Source organism: Phascolarctos cinereus, unplaced genomic scaffold, assembly GCF_003287225.1.
Source record: "Phascolarctos cinereus isolate Bilbo 61053 unplaced genomic scaffold, phaCin_HiC Scaffold_4;HRSCAF=312, whole genome shotgun sequence".
NCBI lineage: Eukaryota > Metazoa > Chordata > Mammalia > Diprotodontia > Phascolarctidae > Phascolarctos > Phascolarctos cinereus.
Window position 1 is genome coordinate 201,972,301 of NW_027555847.1, and position 19,512 is coordinate 201,991,812.

Sequence of the window (19,512 nt, forward strand, 5' to 3'; positions counted from 1 at the left end):
CAGCACACTTGGTCTCTACCTTAACAGATGTATGTAGGTAAATTAAAACATAAAAAAAAATGCTGAATTTGGACAATATCAAAGAGAAAAATAATGGGGCTATGGGACAAAAAGTATTGATGTAAGCATTTCAGTGTAACAGTTCCCTAATAAGTAGATTAGAATCCTTAGATCTTGAACTCCCACCTGATAATCTACAGCCTGGTTTGCTGCCACCATACCCTTTCCTCTTCCATGTCATTCTAGTGTGTTAGGCTTTTGATGGAGGAAGGAGTGTAGACCCTTCCTTCAATCCAGCAAGGGATTTCTCTGTTACAGTTCCTCCCTCCTCTTTGCACTTTCCCTTATAATGACAATTCCACAGAAATGAAAAAAAAAAAAGGCTCCTTCTCCTCCTTGGAAAATTACTGCAGACTCCTGCTCATGCGTCAGAGAGTGTGGGAAAGGGCAAGCTCCAGAAGAAGCCCCACCTCTTAATAACTGAGTTATAAATACACTGTGCTGTAGTGTACTCTGCAGAGATCTTTCTTGCTGATTCTTTCTCTGGATTGCTTAACCTGTGGAGTTCTGTAAGTAAACACTTTTTCTGATAGTTTTTTTAAAAGTCTATTTTAGAGATTTATGCAAAAGTCACAGCCTTTAGTTCCTGGTCCAGAAGCAGGATTTCTGAGTTCTATATACAGATCTTTAATTTGACCTACTGAAATAGTTGAAATCTTAGTACTCTAGACACTGGAGTAATACACAAGACTAACATACTGAAATTATACCCAAACCTAGGAGAGTGTCTTGGTTTTTTGCGTGTGAGAATGTTTACCAAGATTGTAGCTTAGGTCACTAGTCCCTGTAACGTTGTTGTAGTTAGGTGCTAGAGAGGAGATGATATCATTTAATTTCTGACTGCATATTTTATATTTAATTTTAGGGCCAGATATGTGATATCATTGGCATAGGCCCCTGAAAGAAGGCCATTCTACCAAAGCAAATGACCAATTGTTCTACAACTAATAATCTTAGAAAGTTGTCTGAGGGCAATGAAAAGTTAAGGAATTTATCCAAGGGTACAGAGCCAGCCTGTGTCAGAGGTAGAAGTTTAACCAAGCTCTTGCTGACTTTGAGAGTAGCTCAATGTTCATGATGCTCTGATGCTTCTCTTAATTTTTTTTTTTACAACTTAATCAATGGCTTGGCAGATAAATAGATGAAATGAGGGAGGGGCAGGATGGGTTCTTGTTATCAAGTCATTGGTAATCTTTTTGAGGGTCCCGGTTATCTTTTAAGACAATGTCTATATTCTCTTTTACATCTGTGAGGGGCAAGAGAAGCTAAAGACAGAAAAGATTGCATGTATTAACCATACTGCCATAATTAGTAATTATAACCACTGTATATTAAGGGTTTGGTGGGGAGGAGAATATTCACTTGAGCTAAAATAGAAACCTGTATCTTCTCAATACCATGGTCATACAAAGCCCTCACCCACGTTTGAATTTCCCTGGAATATGACTTACGTGGATTCCCTTATCCTAATTGATTTACTACCTTTTGGCTTAGTTTCTGAACTAGTATGACTTTTATTAAAACAAAAGACAACATTGCTCACCTCAAGAGACAAATAAGAGGAAAGAAGCACATTACGGTGACTTGTACAATGAAAAGTTTTAGCCACAGCCCCACTTTTGAAATTCTGAAAAGCTCTTTTTTTTCAGTCCCCTCCTTGAAATCAATTATTTGTTACTGTTTGTTTGCTGTTTCACAATGCTTTGTGCTAAAGGCACAACCTTCCTATGACTCGTTAGGTGGAATTTTAGTTAAACAGTAAAGATACTGATAAGAAAAAAAAAAACCAGTATAGAAGTATGAAAAAGTAAATAACTTGTGATAACACAGCCACCTTGTGGTAACACTATTACCTAAGTTACCCTATTCTCCCTACCCATGATCCAGACACACTACACTTGGACAGAACATGTTATTACAGCTTTCCATAAGAGCTCACTTCATGCTGATATAAACTACATGAAGAAAAATACTAGTTAGATACTAGTTATCAGTTCAACTTCCTAAAAACTAACATTCCTAATGGCTAATATTCATATAATGCCTTAAAATTTATAAAAGTTCTTTATAAATAGTATTTCATTTTATCCTCAAAGCCATCTTAGGATGAAGGTACTATTGTTATCTCTAATTTATAGATGAAAAACTGAGGCATATAGAGGTTAAGTGATTTGCCTACGGTCACACACCTAGTAAATGCCTGAAGCAGTATTTCAATTCACTTTCCTGATTTCTAGTACTGCTACCAAGTTGCCTCAATAGAGCCCTCCTTTAAAGTTAAGAAGTACACACCAATATACTGACCAAAGAAGTTAGGCTAAATGACTTGCCTATGGTTACAGAAGTAATAAGTGGCAAAGTCTAGATTTGATCCCAAGTCTGACTCCAGATTGAGTGCTCGTCCCACTGTGTGGTGCTATGGGTACCCACATGCAATAAAATTTGATTGTGCCCTATAAAAATTACCAATATGAAAAATACAAAGAAATACAGGGAAATTTATGAAAAGTAATTCAGAGAGAAAAAAGGTAGAGTCAAAACAATACACATACTGACTACAACTTATCTCTAATAATGATAGAGGAAAAAAATCAGGAAAATTCACAAGGGAATAACTATTTCAATGGGAGAAAAATGAAAGTGAACAGGGTATTTTTGTTATGATCTTGTTAAAGTTAATGTATGTGGGGTTTTTAAAAACTGAACAATGAAGTTTATGCTTTCAAGTAAAATAATTTTCTACTCTTATTTCTCTTGAGCACTCAAAAGAAAACGGAAATGAACCAAGAGCACAAAAGAAGTCAGCTTGGTTTTCCCTTCTATTTTAAGTGGAGGAAATATTGCAAACTAAGAAAATAAATAAAGAATGGAAGCTGTTGGGTTGGTTTTGTTTTGGGTTTTTTTTTTCACCTTTAGAATTTATGGACTAAGAATAATAAAAACCAGTTAAGCAAAGGCTATGAATTGAAAGTTCACAGTGCCATCTTGTGGTTAAGTAGTATTAATATGACCTCTCCATAGAAGTCAGAGTTTCTTTAAAGGGAGAGACATAGTGTGCAAAAATTAGTTTGACCACATTAATTTGATTGAGAGTAAGGAAGCAGAAAAACTAGCAGTATCTTCACATTCACAGAGGCAATATTCATAGGATTTACAACTGGAAGGGACCATATCTAGACCAATTCTCACCCTACCTACATTTTATAGATGAAAAAACTAAGTTCTAGAAAGATAAAGTGACTACCTAAGGTGACACATTCAGTCAGTGGCAGAACTTGGATGCTTTGGGGGTTTTTTTGAGGCAACCAGGGTTAAGTGACTTGCCCAGGGTCACACAGCTAGTAAATGTCTAAGGCCAGACTTGGACTCAGATTCTGCTGACTTCAGGGCCAATACACTATCCATTGTGCCACCTAGCTGCCCCAGAGCTGGTATTCTAACATAAGCCCTCTATTCTGAATCCAGAATTTTCTGGGCCAGGCCACAGTTGCCCCTTCAGTGTTGCAAAATAAGAGCAACCATGGTAGGGTCTGTTTCTGTTAACTGCAATCACTCACCAAATACTTATTAAGTGCCTACTATGTTTCAGATACTGCTAGGAACTGGGAATACAAATGCAAAAGTGAAACAAACACTGCCCTCAAGAAGTGTACATTCTACCACAGATAAAGTTTTATGCAAAATAATACACAGTGATGAGGGAAGTAACAATTTGGGGGATCAGGAAAGGACTCTTAAGGGTGATACATCTTTAGTTGAGTCTTGAAGGGAGACAGGAATTCCAAGAAGCAAAGTCAAAGAATGATAGCATTCCAGGCAAGGGAGGAGAAGGTGAGATTTTATGCACAGGAATCATCAAGTAAACCAATTGGGTGGAACATAGGCCATTCACGGTGAAAACTCCCAATGCAAATCACCAAAGTCATATAAAAGGTGGCATTGTAGAGTGTGAAAGCTGAACGAGACCTTTAAAATTACATAATCTTCCCCTCTTGTTTTAGAGTTGAAACAATTTCCACAAATTTATTTTTTAAATTTATTTACTTATTCTTAGTTTTCAACATCTACCTCCATAAGATTTTGAGTTTCAAATTTTCTCCCCATCTCTCCCCTACCCCTACACCAAGACTGCATGCAATTTGATATAAGCTCTACATATACATTCATATTGAACCTATTTTTACATTAGTCATGTTGTAAAGAAGAACTAGAACCAATGGGAGAAACCATAAGAAAAAAGAAACAAAAAAAAAGAAAGAAAGAAAGAAAAAGAGAGAGAGAGCAAATAATATGCTTTGATCTGCATTCAGACTCCACAGTTCTTTTTCTGGATATGGACAGCATTTTCCATCACGAGTCCTTTGGAATTGTCTTGTATCCTTGCATTGCTAAGAAGAGCTGAGTCTATCCAAGTTAGTCATTGCACAACGTGGCCGTTACTGTGTACAATGTTCTCCTGGTTCTGCTCACTTCACTCAGCATCACTTCAAGTCTTTCCAGGTTTTTCTGAAGTCTGCCTGCTCATCATTTCTTATAGGACAACAGCATTCCATTACATTCATATACCACAACTTGTTCAGCCATTCCACAACTGTTGGGCATCCCCTCAATTTCCAATTCTTTGCCACGTCAAAAAGAACTGCTACAAATATTTTTGTACACGTGGGTCCTTTTCCCATTTGTATGATCTCTTTGAGATACAGATATAGGAATGGTATTGCTGACTCAAAGAGTATGTACAGTTTTATAGCCCTTTGGACATAGTTCCAAATTACTCTCCAGAATGGTTAGATCAGTTCACAACTCTATTACCAATGCATTAATGTTCCAGTTTTTCCACATCTCTAGCATTTATCATTTTCCTGCTCTGTCATGTTAGCCAATCTGATAGGCGTGATGTGGTACCTCAGAGCTGTTTTCATCTGCATTTCTCTAATCAATACTGCTTTAGAGCATTTTTTCACATGACTATAGATAGCTCTAATTTCTTCATCTGAAAACTGCCTGTACATACCCTTTGAGTGTTTGTCAATTGGGGAATGACTTATATTCTTACAAATTTGACTCAGTTCTCTATATATTTCAGAAATGTGGCCTTTATCAGAGACCCTGGTTGTAAAAATTCTTTCCCAGTTTTCTGCTTCCCTCCTAATCTTGGTTGCATTGGCTTTCTTTGTGCAAAAACTTTTCAACTTAATGTAATCAAAACTATCCATTTTGCATTTCATAATGTTCTCTATCTCTTGTTTGGTCATAAATTCTTCCATTCTCCATAAATCTAACAGGTAAACTATTCCTTGATCTCCTAGTTTGTTTATAACCTTTATATCTAAATAATGTGCCCATTTTGATTTTGTTTTGGTATACAGTGTAAGATGTTGGTCTATGCCTAGTTTCTGCCATACTCTTTTCCAGTTTTCCCAGCCATTTTTGTCAAATAATGAGTTCTTATCCCAGAAGATGGGGTCTTTGGGTTTATCAAACAGTAGATTACTATAGTCACACATTTCAGTGGAGAGTCAATGGCAAAGCCAGGACTCAAACTCAAATGCTTTGAGGCTAATTCCAGTGGGTTTTTTCCCCCACAACAACAGGCACAAGTGTATTTTGTGGGGACTGCTCCTCCTCACAGTGTGAATCATGATTCTCCCAAAAACCTGTATTTGTATGTAATCAATCAAAGGTCAAAAAAAAAAAGAGAGAATTGGGCTTTGGATAAAGGGTAAGTAACCATGGGGAAGCCAATTACTGGGTTGTAATTTAAAGATGTGTTTCTATTTCCATTCCAGGAGCTTCAGGATGGTTTATGCTAAGTGCTGGACACTGAAGAAGCACTTTGTAGGACTACCAAACAAAAGTGACTTTGAGCTAAAGGAGGTTGAGCTACCAGCCTTAAAAAATGGAGGTAAGTCGTATTTAATTTCTGGGCAGTCCAGTCAATTAGCATTTATTAAGAATCTATGTACTAGGGATTGTGCTAAGTGCTGGAGATACAAAGAAAGGCACAAAATAATCCCTTGTCTCAAGAAGTTCACACAGTCTAAGGGGGGAAATAACATGCAAACAACTACGTGTGTACAGACAAGCTGTATAGAGGATAAATTAAAAATCATCTCAGAGAGAAGACACTAAGATTGAGGAGGACTAGAAAAGGCTTCTAGCATAAGAGGGACGTTAGCTGATATTTGGAGGATGCCCAAAAACCAGGAGGCAGAAATGAGGAGGGAAACAATTCCAGACATAGTGAAAATGCTCAGATTAGGGAGATGGAGTGTATTATTCAAAGAACAAGAAGGCCAAATTCATTGTATCATAGTTGTGGATAGTAGGTGTAAGAAGATTAGAAAGGTAGGAAGGGGACAGATTATGAAGGGCTTTATAAGCCAGAGGGTTTTCTATATTTCATCCTGGAGGTAATAGGGATCCACTGCAGTTTATTAAATTGGAAAGGGACGTGTGATACGATCAGATCTACGCTTTTCTAAGAAGATCAAGATGGTGCCAGAGAACATGTCATTATTTTGTTCTCCTTAATGATGGAAATATTAATAATAATAATAATAATAATAATTAATGTTTTCCTTAATTAAGAAGTTTACTACCTAATTGGGGAGGATGAGAAGAGCAAAAATAGGTGAGAAGAGCAACATGAAAAGAGCAAATGGTTTGCAATAAGAAGACTTGGGCTTAAGTCCTAGTTCTAATAACTTACTAGCTGTATGACCTTGGGCAAGTCACTTAACAGCTCTGTGCCTCTGTTTCCTCATTCAAAAAACTGAGATATTAATACCATGATATGTTGGAAAGAGCATTGGACTTAGAATCAATTTAGTTCAATTTAATCAACCTTATTTAGGTTCCTCCTCTATAAAAAGCAAAAAAAAAATTGTGGGCTCTGGGGATAAAAAGACAATAATTAATACTTTTTCCTCAAGGAATTTATATTCAGAGTTAGAGTACTCACTCTGACACTTACTAAGTGACAGGAGGCCAGTCACTGAACCTCTCTTACTTCTTTTTTCCTCATTTATAAAAATGATATTTAAATGGCAGGGTATAAAGTTCATATCTTACTCTTAAGGGCAATAGTGGTAGCACAGGACTGACACGGTCAAATCTTTATCAAAAACAATTAATTTGGCAGCTATAGAAGGATGATATGTGTGTGTGTATGTATACACATACATATATACATATATGCACAATATGCATATATATACATACACACATGTATACACATATAGGTCACTGAACTATGGTAATGGCTTTGTGAACAAAGAGAAGGAGACAGATTCCCAAAATGTTATAGAGGAGAACTTACAAAACTTTGCAACTGGTTGAATGCAGGGGAAGGGCGGAAAGGGAAGAGAGAGAGAAACAAAAGTGAAGAGTGGAAAACAACTCTGAAATTTGAAAACTGGATGACTAGAATGATGGTGGTGCTCTCAGGACCAACGGAAGATCAGTGACTTGGGAGTCAGTGGACCTGGGTTTCCTATCCCACCCCTGACACTTACTTACCCAGGTGATCTTGTGCAAGTCATTTTAACCTCACTGGGCTTCAGTTTCCTCATCATTAAATTGTGGGGATTGGACTAGTTGGCCTCTACAGATCTGTTCCTCCCAGCTCTAAATCTATAATCCTGCAATCTAAAGAAATAGGGAAGTTTAGAGGAGCATTAGTTTTAGGGCAAACGATAATGAATTGTTAAGAAATTACTTTTGGGTGAAGCTAGGTGGTGCAGTGGATAGAGCACCAGCCCTGGAGTCAGGAGGACCTGAGCTCAAAGCCGATCTCAGACCAGACACTTGACACTTACTAACTGTGTGACCCCGGGCAAGTCACTTAATCCCAACTGCCTCACCAAAAAAAGAAAAAAGAAATTACTTTTAAGCCCACAAATCACTCTGTAAATGGAGGTTGGTGTGGTCAATACCTACTTAATAGAGTTGGTATGAGTATTAGGAAAATAATGCATATAAAAGTGTTTTGTCACAGTAAAGCACTGTAAAAATGATAGGTATTGTTGTTATTCAGAGATATTGGAAACTCCACGCTTAAAAAAAAATTCCATTGCATATCTTTCTATGACATGTCCTTCACAGTGAAAAGCAATCATACAATTAAGTAATTATGGTTGTAGTTCCAGGTATGCACTATTACTGCACCTTTCTTCCCAATTCTTCATCTTGAGTAAGACCCTGGTTAGCTTTTTTTTCCTCCTTCTTTTTGTCTCTTCTGCATGAGAGTTCCAAATCACTATTATAATGACTGGATGGGCCAGTTCACTTTTTTTCCAAGGAAAGAGCCTAATTTATGATGAGAAAACTCCTGATACCATTTTCATCATGGGCTTCAAGAAAGGTACATGGGTTTACTCTAGAAATAAGAATGGTTAGGCAAAGAGGGAGCTTGGCATCACAAATCTCTAATTCTAAAATGTCCTCAAAAAGCATAGTCAATATATACCTGATGTGCCAAAATAAAAATCAAATGCCCTTCTACGTAAGTGGAATCACACTACAGTGAATTCTTGGAACTCTCTTTGTTCCTGAATTTCATACAGTAAAAGCATCATATAGAATAACTTAAGGAACTTAGAATCCCAGAATCTCACAGGGGCCCTTCAAGACCATCTATTTGGTTGACCACGTCTAAACAAGAATCCTCTCTACAATAATGCCAACGGTGTTCTGCTTGAAGACTTCCTGTGAAGGAAAAAATACTACTTCCCTACGTAGTCCACTCTGAAGCAGTTCTTTTTTTCAGCATAAGTTTTTAGTGGAATTTTCTGTTTCTTATATTGTCATAGTTATACCCAAGTATTCCTCCCCATCCCAGAAAACCATGTAACAAATATTTTTTCAGAGAGGAAAAAAAATCAGCACCTATTGGTTGAAAAAGTCCAAAAAGACATACAATGTGTAACACTGTGGACCTCTCACCTCCATGAAGGGATGGGATGGGGGTGTCCCCTCATATCTCTGCATTCGAGTCCTGCTTGAGCTTTATAATTTTGTTATATTTATTTTGATTTTTTTTGGTGTGTAATTGTTCTTTCCATATGTATAGTTTTCTTGGCTCTGTTTATTTCACTCTACATCAGTTCATATATTCTATATGAACTACTATATATTCACACATCATTGCTATAGTGCAATAACATTCCATTATATACATGCCCTACAGTTTGTTTAGCTGTTTCCCAGTTGATGGGAATCAACTTTGTTTCCAATTCTTGGCTATCATAAAAAGTGCTGCCATAAATATTTTGTAACACATGAGGACTTTCTTATCAATGGCTTCTTTGGCTTATAAGCCCAGTAATGAAGTCTCAAGTTCAAATAGTATAAACAATTTAGTCACTTTATTTCCATAATTTCAAGTTCTTTTCCAGAATGGCTGAACCATTTCACAGCTCTACCAAAAATGTATTAATGTGCCTATCATTCTACAACCCCTTAAAAACTTCTTATTGCCATTTTTGTCATTTTTGCTGGTTTTTAGGGTGTGAAATGAAACCTCCAGATTGTTTTGGTTTGCATTTCTCTTTTTATTAGTGATGTAGAGTATTCTTTCATGTGGTTGTGAAAACTTTGCAATTCTTTATTTGAGAACTATTTGTTCATATCCTTTAACCATTTATTTATTGGGCAATGGTTCTTAGTCACATATATGTATATGTGTATATACATACATATATATGCATATATATCTCATGAATAACAAATCTTTATCAGACAAATTTGATGCAAAGATTTTTTTTCCCATTCTACAACTTTGCTTCTTATCTTACATACATCAGTGTTGTCTGCGCAAAAGCTTTTCAATTTCATGTAATCAAGGTTATCTATTTTGTCTTTTATACTTCCATTTATCTCTTTTGGTTAAGAACACATATCCAACTCATATTTGTAAGAGTTTCACAAAGTTTTATTATTTACCTGTGTCCCTCCCCAGGAAGATAACTGAACCTCCTAGTGGCCATCTGCTGCAATAACCCTCAATGAACATGTGTATGTGTAAGTCAGGAGTCTGTAGCTGTGAGTTTGTGAACTTTAAAAAAAAACATTTTATAAATGTATTTCAGTACAATTAATGTCTTTGTAATCCTATGTTTTTTATTTCATGCATTTAAAAACAATGTTCTGAGAAGGGGTTTATAGGTTTCACCAGATTGCAAAAGAGGACTAGGACATGCTAAAAGTTTAGAATCCCTGTTCTAAGTAAGCATACTGTATTAAAAGTATTTTTGTTCTTAAGTTAATAAGTTCTGAAATTTTGTTTTGCAGAAGTCCTCCTTGAAGCTTTGTTCCTCAGCCTTGACCCCTACATGAGGTATTATTTTTTTAAAGCATAAAATCCTTTAAAATACCTTTTGGCATAAAAATGTTCTCATAGCAGTCTGTTTGTTCTTTCTACTGTAATCTGTGGCTCAGAGTCCTCAAAGCTCTGGTTTCACATGGACTAGGTTTGTCCTTGGGGATTATCTCAAAAAAAGTCATTATCCTTGGCATAAGACATCCCACTCATATATTAACTACTTGGGGTAGTGTTTTAATATAATTTGTGTCTAGCTGATGTGTGTTGTTGTTGTGTTGTTGTTCAGTCATGTCCAACTCTTTGTGACCCCATTTGGGGTGTTCTTGGCAAAAATACTAGAGTGGTTTTTCCATTTCCTTCTCCAGCTCATTTCACAGTTTAGGAAACTGAGGCAAACAGGGTCAAGTGATTTGCCCTGTCTGAGTACCTGAGGCCAGATTTGAACTCTGGTATTCCTGACTTCACGCCTGGCCCTCTATCCACTGACACCTAGTTGCCCCAGCTGCTGTGTAGGCTTCTACAAATATGGGTAACCTAATTCCTTTACAAGTACTCAGTGCAAAAAAAAGATATAGATAGATAGATAGATACACATACATACATGCATGTGTGTATTATGTACATGTTGTGCATGCATACATACACACATACAAACACACATGTGCATGTATGGATGCAGATTGATGAGATGTAGTGTATGACCTGGCATGATATGACACGACATGACATGATACATGATACGATATGATATGATATGATATGATATGATATGATATGATATGATATGATATGATATGATAAAGGCAGCATTTATTTAATTCCCTGGAACTTTTTGGTCTTAAGACTCCTTTGTACTCTCAAAAATTATTGGTTTTTGTTTATGTGGGATATATATGTGTGTATATGTATATATGCACATACATGTATATAATTTATATATGTGTATATGAATTTTCCCTATTAGAAATTAAATATCTTGTTATTATTATGAAAATACTTTTAAACTCAGGGACCCCCAGAGGTTGCTAGACTACACTTTGAGAACAGCTGCCATAGAGAATACAGCAGATGCAAAGGATGCACCCACATGAGCCTATAAATAAATATGGGAAACAAAATATCCACAATAGTTCATAAGTAATCAGCACAATTCTCTTCCTTCTCTTGTGAATGTCACTTTTCCAAAGGGTCCTACACAGCCCCTTCCAGAATCATGGTGCCACTCCGTAGTTTGGACTCTCCCTGTAAGGCAGACACACGCTGGAGCTGCTGAACTGTGTAAATCACTTACAGTGATAACAAGGAACAAAATACAGATCTTCTGCCCTCTACTTCCATGTCGTGGCTTTAAGTCCTTTATTATTTCCCCATTTGGAAAACGGGTGAAGGAAGGAGGTGGGATAATATTCAAGGCAACCTTCAAAGGTAGCACTGCCCAAGAAATCTCCTTTCACTGGAAGACCTCCTAGCAAATCAAGTTTTTCCACCTCCAACACACCCTCATCATAGGAGATTCAGAAACATGGTCCATATACTCCCCTCTCAGACCCAGAGTACAAGCACAAGATAGCTTCTGCTAGGCATTTGTGCAAGAACTCTTGATATCCCACCACCACCCAGGCTGCTTCCATCTTTGGGGCTAGAAAAAATCCAGCCCCATTTTCCAGTCTTTGAACTATATTCTGAGAGTGAAACAGAGTCAGAAGGTACCAGGAATTCCCTCTCAAGCCATGTCAACAGAAAGATGCAGCTTCCAATAAGTTTCTGCTGAAAGGCAACTATTATTGATCCCTGGTAAGGGAAGAAAAGGAAGAAATACCCTCCTTCCTATCCACCTGTACTAAGGAAAAAGGGTACAAGGGATAGATAGATGCATGGATAGTTAGAAAGATAAATGAATGAATAAATAAATCAATGGATGATTGGATAAATGGATTGATTAATTAATAGCATTTATATAGCACTTTAAGGTTGGCAAAGCCCTTCATAAATATCATCTCATTTGATCTTCACAACAACCGTGGGAGGCAGATGCTATTATATTCCCTGTTTTACAGTTGAATAAAATGAGGTAAAATGATCTGTCCAAGATCACACAGCTAATAAATATGTGAGGTCGAATTTTAACTCAGATCTTCCTCACCATAGGCCCGACATTCTACATACTATGCCATCTAGCCACTTCAAAGAAAGATCTGTGGGGCATTCTCTGCAAGCTACCATAGACCAGCAGCCATTCTGAAAATAATCTATTCATCTTCCCAAGAATCTTATCCAATCAAATAATTATGGTAACAATTCTAGTCACTAAAACCCATACTTTGAAAGCACCAAGGGGTTGCTTTAAATGAGCTAAATCATTCTGGGACAACCAAAGTTCACAAGATTCAATCAATAGTTGTCCTGGTCCTCCCTGCAAGGACAATGGCCATATCCCCAGTTCATAAAGAGAGGTACTTTCAAAAATCCCAGATAAGGTTTATCACTCTGCAAGCCCATGCTTTGATCAAGTGAACGTCCACAAGAAACTGAGAAGAGGATAAGAGGAAGAAGTGGGAAAATTCAAATCACTCTAGCAAAAGATTTTAGCATCCGAAGGAGTTAGAAGAAAGAAGACATTCACAATTTGCCTTAGCTATGGAATACTTTCATTTATCTATACTAACATTCTTCCCACTTTCACACAATCTACAATTAACTGTAGTAAAATATTTATGTTCTCAAATCCCTTAGACTGAAGACCACTTTAGGAACCTACTCCCTCTCGCTACTAGAGTGGAAAAAACAAAAACAATACAACCTCACCACCTAATGCTCCCCACCCCCAGAATAAGTCAGCTACAATTATATTTGGCCTAGATCTATACCATAACCAATGTTTTATTATATTCATTTACAAATTAAAATCTGCAGTAGAAAATGCTTTTTTAAGAAAACATCCCCTTTATTTTGTGAGAGTACAACAAAAATTTATTTAAGGTCATATTCAGGTCAACAAAAATTTATTAAATATTTTCTATGTGACAGGCATTATGTTAGATGTTGGGCATACAAAAAAAGACAAAAATGCAGTCTCTTCCCTCTAATATTACATTCTAATGAGGGAGAAAACATGCAAACAAAATACATACAAAATATATACAAAGAAAGAATGCAGTCTGAGAGAAGACCTCCTAAAGTACATCAAATTTAAGCTGAGTTTTGAAAGGAAGCCAGGGAAGCCAAAGACAAAGGGGAGAAGGTAAAGCATCCCAGTCCCTGGGAAAGGACAGAAGAAAAGGAGAGAGGGAGGGAGGAAGAAAAGATTTATTAAACACCTCCTGTGTGTCAGGCACAGTGCTAAATGCTTTACAAATATTATCTCATTTGATCCGCACAACAATGCTGAGGAGTAGGTACTGTTATTATCCTCATTTTAGAGATGAAGGGGAAGCTAGGTGGCACAGCAGATAAAGCATCAGGCCTGGAGTCTGGCAGACCTCAGCTCAAATCTAGCCTTAGACATTTACTGAGTGACCCTCAGCAAGTCCATTAACTCTGTTCGCATCAGTTTCATCACCTTTGAAATGAGCTGAAGAAGGAAATGGCAAACCACTCTAGTATTTTTGCCAAGAAAACCCTAAAAGGGATCACAAAGAGTCAGAAACAACTGAACAACAACAACATAGATGGGGAAACTGAAGCAGAAAGAGATGAAATGAATTAATTGCTCACAGTCACACAACTACAGAAGTGTATGAGTTCAAATTTGAACTTAGATCTCAGTGCTCCATACAAAGGTACAGAAACGGGATGAAATGCCATATTTGAGGAACTGTAAGTAAGCCAGTGTTGCTGGAATATAAAGTATATGAAGAAGAATAAAATGTAAGAAGTCTAGAAAAGTAGGAAGGACACAGGTTATGATGAGCTTTAAATGTCAACTAAAGGAGTATATACTATATGCTATGAGTAAAAGCAAGCTGCTGGAGCTCCTTGAGCAGAAGGTTGACATGGTCATACCTACTCTTTAGAAAACAATATCATTGGTATGTAGGATATATACACTTATGTATGTATCCTTGATTACTCATATGTGTATACATGCATTGTGCATATACATGCATGTACATGTGTGCATGTGTGTGTGAACATATGCAGTCGTATATGTGTGTTGTGTTTTATGAACACAACATTGTGTTTATATTGTGTGGTATACATGTGTTGATGTGTATATATGCATAATATAAATGTGTATGCACAGGTGCACACATATATACATACATACACATAGAGAAAACCAGTCTCTGAGACAGATAAAGAGAGAGAGAGAGACAGAGAGAGAGACAGAGAGAGAGAGAGAGAGACAGAGAGACAGAGAGATGTCGAAGACTGGATTTCTCTGTCTCGCCCAGGCTGAAATGCCATTCATCACTTATCTCCACTGATGCTTGGGACAACTGGTTAGCTTAAGCCTGCTCAGAACTTCTGATCTCCTGTACTGCAGCCTCTTTTTCCCCAGTAGCAGTGATTATAGGAGTGCACCACCACATCCAGCCAGAGGCTGCAGCTTGAAGAATATTATTAGAAACTCATTTGTGAATGTAAATGATACCAAACTCATTGGTTATTTCAGCAAAGGGGGGAGGCGGGTATTTACCAAACTAGTTCTTTGGCATCAGGCACAGCAGACATATTTATGTCATTTTGCCATCATGTTGACATCATCTGAGTAGTTTTTCAGAACCATTTCAGAGTGACAGGTACAGATTCCTTCTTCCCAGATTTTATGAAATAACCACAAATTGAATATGAACAGGCTTTTCATTGTTACTTCAAACCCAAGGTAAAATATTCCAATTTACCAGGGATATATTAAAAAATGTATTACTATAGATGTTTCTATTTTTCAGACTTGGTGCGAAGGTTTATTTGAAGGAGGGTGATACAATTATGGGAAGCCAAGTTGCCAGGTACTTAACTACTTTTGGTTTGTCTGTGTGCTCTTCAAAAAAAAAAAAGCTGGGGGCCCTTTTGTGTGACCTCAACCTTGAGTCTCTGAATCTTTAGAGTCTTTCTGAAACACTCTCTTTGTCACATTGCTCCACCTCCCCCCACCCCCGCCCCAACCATGGAAACACATACATACCTTTGCTTGCTAAGTTTCCTCTCTTCTCAATTATTCAAAATACATGAAAAATTCTTCAACTTTTCTCATAAATCAGGAAGAAGGGTGGAATTTTCCCCTATCTAGGTTTAATTTACCATGATTCCTATGTCCATTGACATCACTACTAAATTCTTGTACTTGGAACAAAAGTTATTTATGTTTGCATTTATTTATTAAGGGTTTTTCCATTTGTATTCATTCTCCAGATAGATAGATAGATAGATAGATAGATAGATAGATAGATAGATAGATAGATAGACAGACATAGATACATATATGTATGTGTGTGTATAAACACACACACACACACACCATTTGGCTTAAATGATAAACTATTAGATTAATTGGATTGGGGTATATTATTGGGTTCCTTAGAGTCATAATCAATTAGTATTTTTAAGCATCTTCTAGATATAAGGCACTGTGCTAACATGCTGTGTATATAAGACAAAATTAAATAGTCTCTACTCTTAAAACACTTATATTCTAATGAGAGAGAGAACCTATACATATAAGTATATAAAGAATATATAAAATTAATAAAAGGCAGTTCTGGGATAACTAATAATAATTATTACAATATTAGCTGACATTGACATGGTGCTTTAAGGTTTGCAAAGTGCTTTACAGGGGCAACTAGGTGACATAGTAGACAGAGCATTGGCTCTGGAGTCAGGAGGACCTGAATTTAAACCTGGGCTCAGACATTTACTAGTTGTGTGACCCTGGGCAAGTCACTTGATCCCAAATGCCTCCCAAAAACAAAATGCTCTACAAATAGTATTTCATTTGATCCTCATAACAATTGTGGGGGAGGTGCTATTATTATCCTCATTTCACAGCTGCAAAACAGAGACAAACAATGGTTAAAAGACTTATCCAAAGTCACACAGTAACTAACTAAGGCAGAATTTTAACTCAGGCCTTCCTAACTCTAGGTCCAGCATTCTATCCACTGTATTACTTAGCTAGTAGCTAGTAGGAATAGCTGGGGAGATCACAAAAGACTTCATGTAGAAGGTGGTGCTTCAACTGAATCTTAAAGTTTCCTTCAGGGAAGTTGTAAAGCATCCATTGGGGATTCCAAAAGGCAGGGATGGAAAGACCGTTTGGCCCAGACATGGTAGACAATTAGTGCAAAGATTTAAATATAGGATAAAGAGTATGATATGAAAGGAACAGTGCCAAAGGACAGTATAGCTAAAATTTTGAGCTCATGGAAGTTATTAAAGTATTTTTTAAAAACTCTAAAGGTAGAAAGGACCCAGGTTACGAAGAAATGAAAATGCCAAACAGATTTTCTTTGATCCCAGTGTAAACAGAGAGTCACTGGAAAACTCCAGAGAGTAGGAGGTGGATGACATGGTCAGACCTGTACTTTTGGAAAATCACTTTAGGGCTATTGGAAAGGGGAGACACTTGAGGCAGGGGGTATAAGTTGAAGGCTTTTGCCAACAAAAGGTAATAAGGCCCTGAACTAGGGTGGTGGCCATGTGAGTGGAAAGAAGATGAAATAAGCAAGAGACATTATGGAGACAGAAACAAGATTTGACAGCTGGTTGTGGCATGAGGGACAGTGAGGAGTCAAGGATGACATCAAGATTACAAACCTGGGTTGCTGGAAAGATGTGGAGGGAAGGGTATGAAGGGAAGAGAAAGAAACAAGCATTTATTGAACAGCTTCTATGTACCAGGCACTGCGTGAAGATTTTTAAACTATGATCTTGTTTAATCCTCACCACAGCCCTGGGAGGTAGGTATTACTATTATCCCTTTTACAACTGAGGAAACTGAGGCAGGTAGAGATTAAGTGACTTGCCTGAGATTATACCACTATTAAGTGTCTGAGAATGGATTTGAACTCAAATCTCCCCTGACTCCAGGCTTAGCACGCTATCCACTGGGCTATCCAGCTGGCACAGCGCTCTTAACAATTACAGGTTTTGGAAGAGAAAATGAATTGGGTTGAAGAGAGGAGGGAAATGTAACTTCTTTTTCGGATTTACTGAGTTTGACATGCCTACAGCACATCCATTTCAAATGTCTAGCTTGTCATACAGGACCAGAGCTCAAAAGAATGCTACTCTAACTAAACTAACTGTGTGAACACAAGATGACCTAATATCTCTGGGCTTTAAATCTCCAATCTATAAAATAATAGAGTTGAACTAGATGCTTCTTAAGGTAATTCTTTGAGCTCTTCCAATTGTCTGCCCCCCAGACAAGGCTCAGTTAGTCTTAGTAGTCTTATTTTCTCTCATTTTCTTGTATCTGAATTTCAAAAAACGTTTCCAAAAAAGCAGCACTTGGAATTTTACCTGTCACTTGTGGCCTGAAAAGGAGATGCCTTCCCACAAGGAGCCCCTGCTCTGGACTCAGGTTTAGTCCTCAGGGAGCCTGACTCCAAGGAGAGGCTTTTTCTCATCTCTCTGGGTAAGCATGACTCATATTTATGGTCTCCCCTAAAAGTGATTAACAGGGTCTGTGTACCGATTGTAAAAAGTAGATATCAGGTACTGGGTAACTATTGTCTTTATCACAAAAGAAATTATTAAAAACACAAAAGACTCACAAACAAAGTTATAAAACAATAATCTATTACAACTTTTATATTCTGTTGGGAAGTAAAGACAACTTTGTAGTTGGCTGGAATAGATATATTCACTTTGTATCTGTAATCTCCTGGCAATTCACAGTGTCAGATCCACTGATGAGCTAGGCATGACCCTTTAATCCTTTTAGGTCCTGGATACTGCTGCTGGTGATCATCTTCTCTAAGAAGTATAGTTACAGAAAACTTCTCCCTCAGTGGGGCCAACACTGACTAGGATACTCCCAACCTCTTGAACTCACTACCAGGGCTGAAAAATTCCATTCTGAGGATTATGTTCAGTGATTGGGGCTTAGGGAAAGAAAGACAAAAGTACTTGAGACCCAGTCTCAGGCTCATCTAGGCAAGCACATGTTCTTGCTACCATATGTTCATGTTGTAGTTATTCTTGCTGTTGAGTGAGAAGAGAAGGGAAATTGTTGCTCCCCTCACTGGAAATTCACTGGATCTGTGTACAGAGAGGGTAGTCCAAATGAGATAAGAGGTGGAACCTTTCCACAAGTCATAAAGCCTACTAAACAAGTACATGCCTGCACAGGAATCTATTCCTTTATAATGCTCAGTGTCCAATCTTCTTTGACACAGCCTCCAGGGGGCTGTGTCATAGGGGCACATGGGAACAAATCAAGATTATCATACCCTAAGCAAGAGGCCAATATGTCTAGTGATCCCCAAAACCAAAGTGATGGGTTCACTGCTATATAAGGTGCAATAGAAAATTTGATCCCCAAAGACCTAGTTCTATGACCTAGATCATCAAAAACATGCTGACCCTCACAGAGGAAGAAGCAACTCTGCTGATCTTTTGCCATCTTTCTTGCCACACCCTTCACCCTGTTTCTCAGATCTTTTCTTCAGAGATGAATGTAACTTCCCAAATTTTCTTACTTTACTTGTGGTATGGTATGGCCTAAATATATTATGATCCTTATTACTAGCCTTCATCACTTTCCCTATTTCTGTGTATTTTTAAAAAATATTAAAATAACACTGAACATCAGTGCAAGTAAATAAACTTTCTTTAAGACTAAGGGTAATCTCTCTACTTGCCCATTTTATCCCATTCCATTCCATTGTTTGCAGTGTCTTACTCCAGCAGTCACACCATCTTTATCATACATTTTCATTCTTTCCCTTTCCACTGATTTCTTATCTACAAATATACTCAGTTCTCGCCAGCCTTAAAAAAGAACTCTTTCCTTGACCCTCCTAACCCTTCCAGCTTCTGTTTCATCTTTCTCTTCCCCTTCATTGTTAAACTTGTCTTCTTTTGTCATTTTAAAAAGTTTTTGATGGCCTTTCTTTTTATACAACAATCATTTCCTAATTATTTTTACACTCACATAAAACTCTCACTGCTAAACAATT

The 19,512-nt window shown here is 37.3% G+C and overlaps 1 protein-coding gene across 1 annotated transcript in view; it reads left to right on the forward strand.

Annotated features, from left to right (window-relative positions):
- The first annotated feature begins 461 nt into the window (after positions 1-461).
- The window catches only part of PTGR1 (prostaglandin reductase 1), a 44,940-nt gene continuing 25,889 nt past the window's right edge, over positions 462-19,512 (forward strand). The window contains exons 1-4 of the mRNA XM_020976216.1: positions 462-569; positions 5,850-5,965; positions 10,354-10,399; positions 15,277-15,336. Of these exons, the coding sequence (XP_020831875.1) occupies positions 5,860-5,965; positions 10,354-10,399; positions 15,277-15,336 (212 nt within the window). The 5' untranslated portion in view covers positions 462-569; positions 5,850-5,859. The remainder of the gene's footprint in view (positions 570-5,849; positions 5,966-10,353; positions 10,400-15,276; positions 15,337-19,512) is intronic.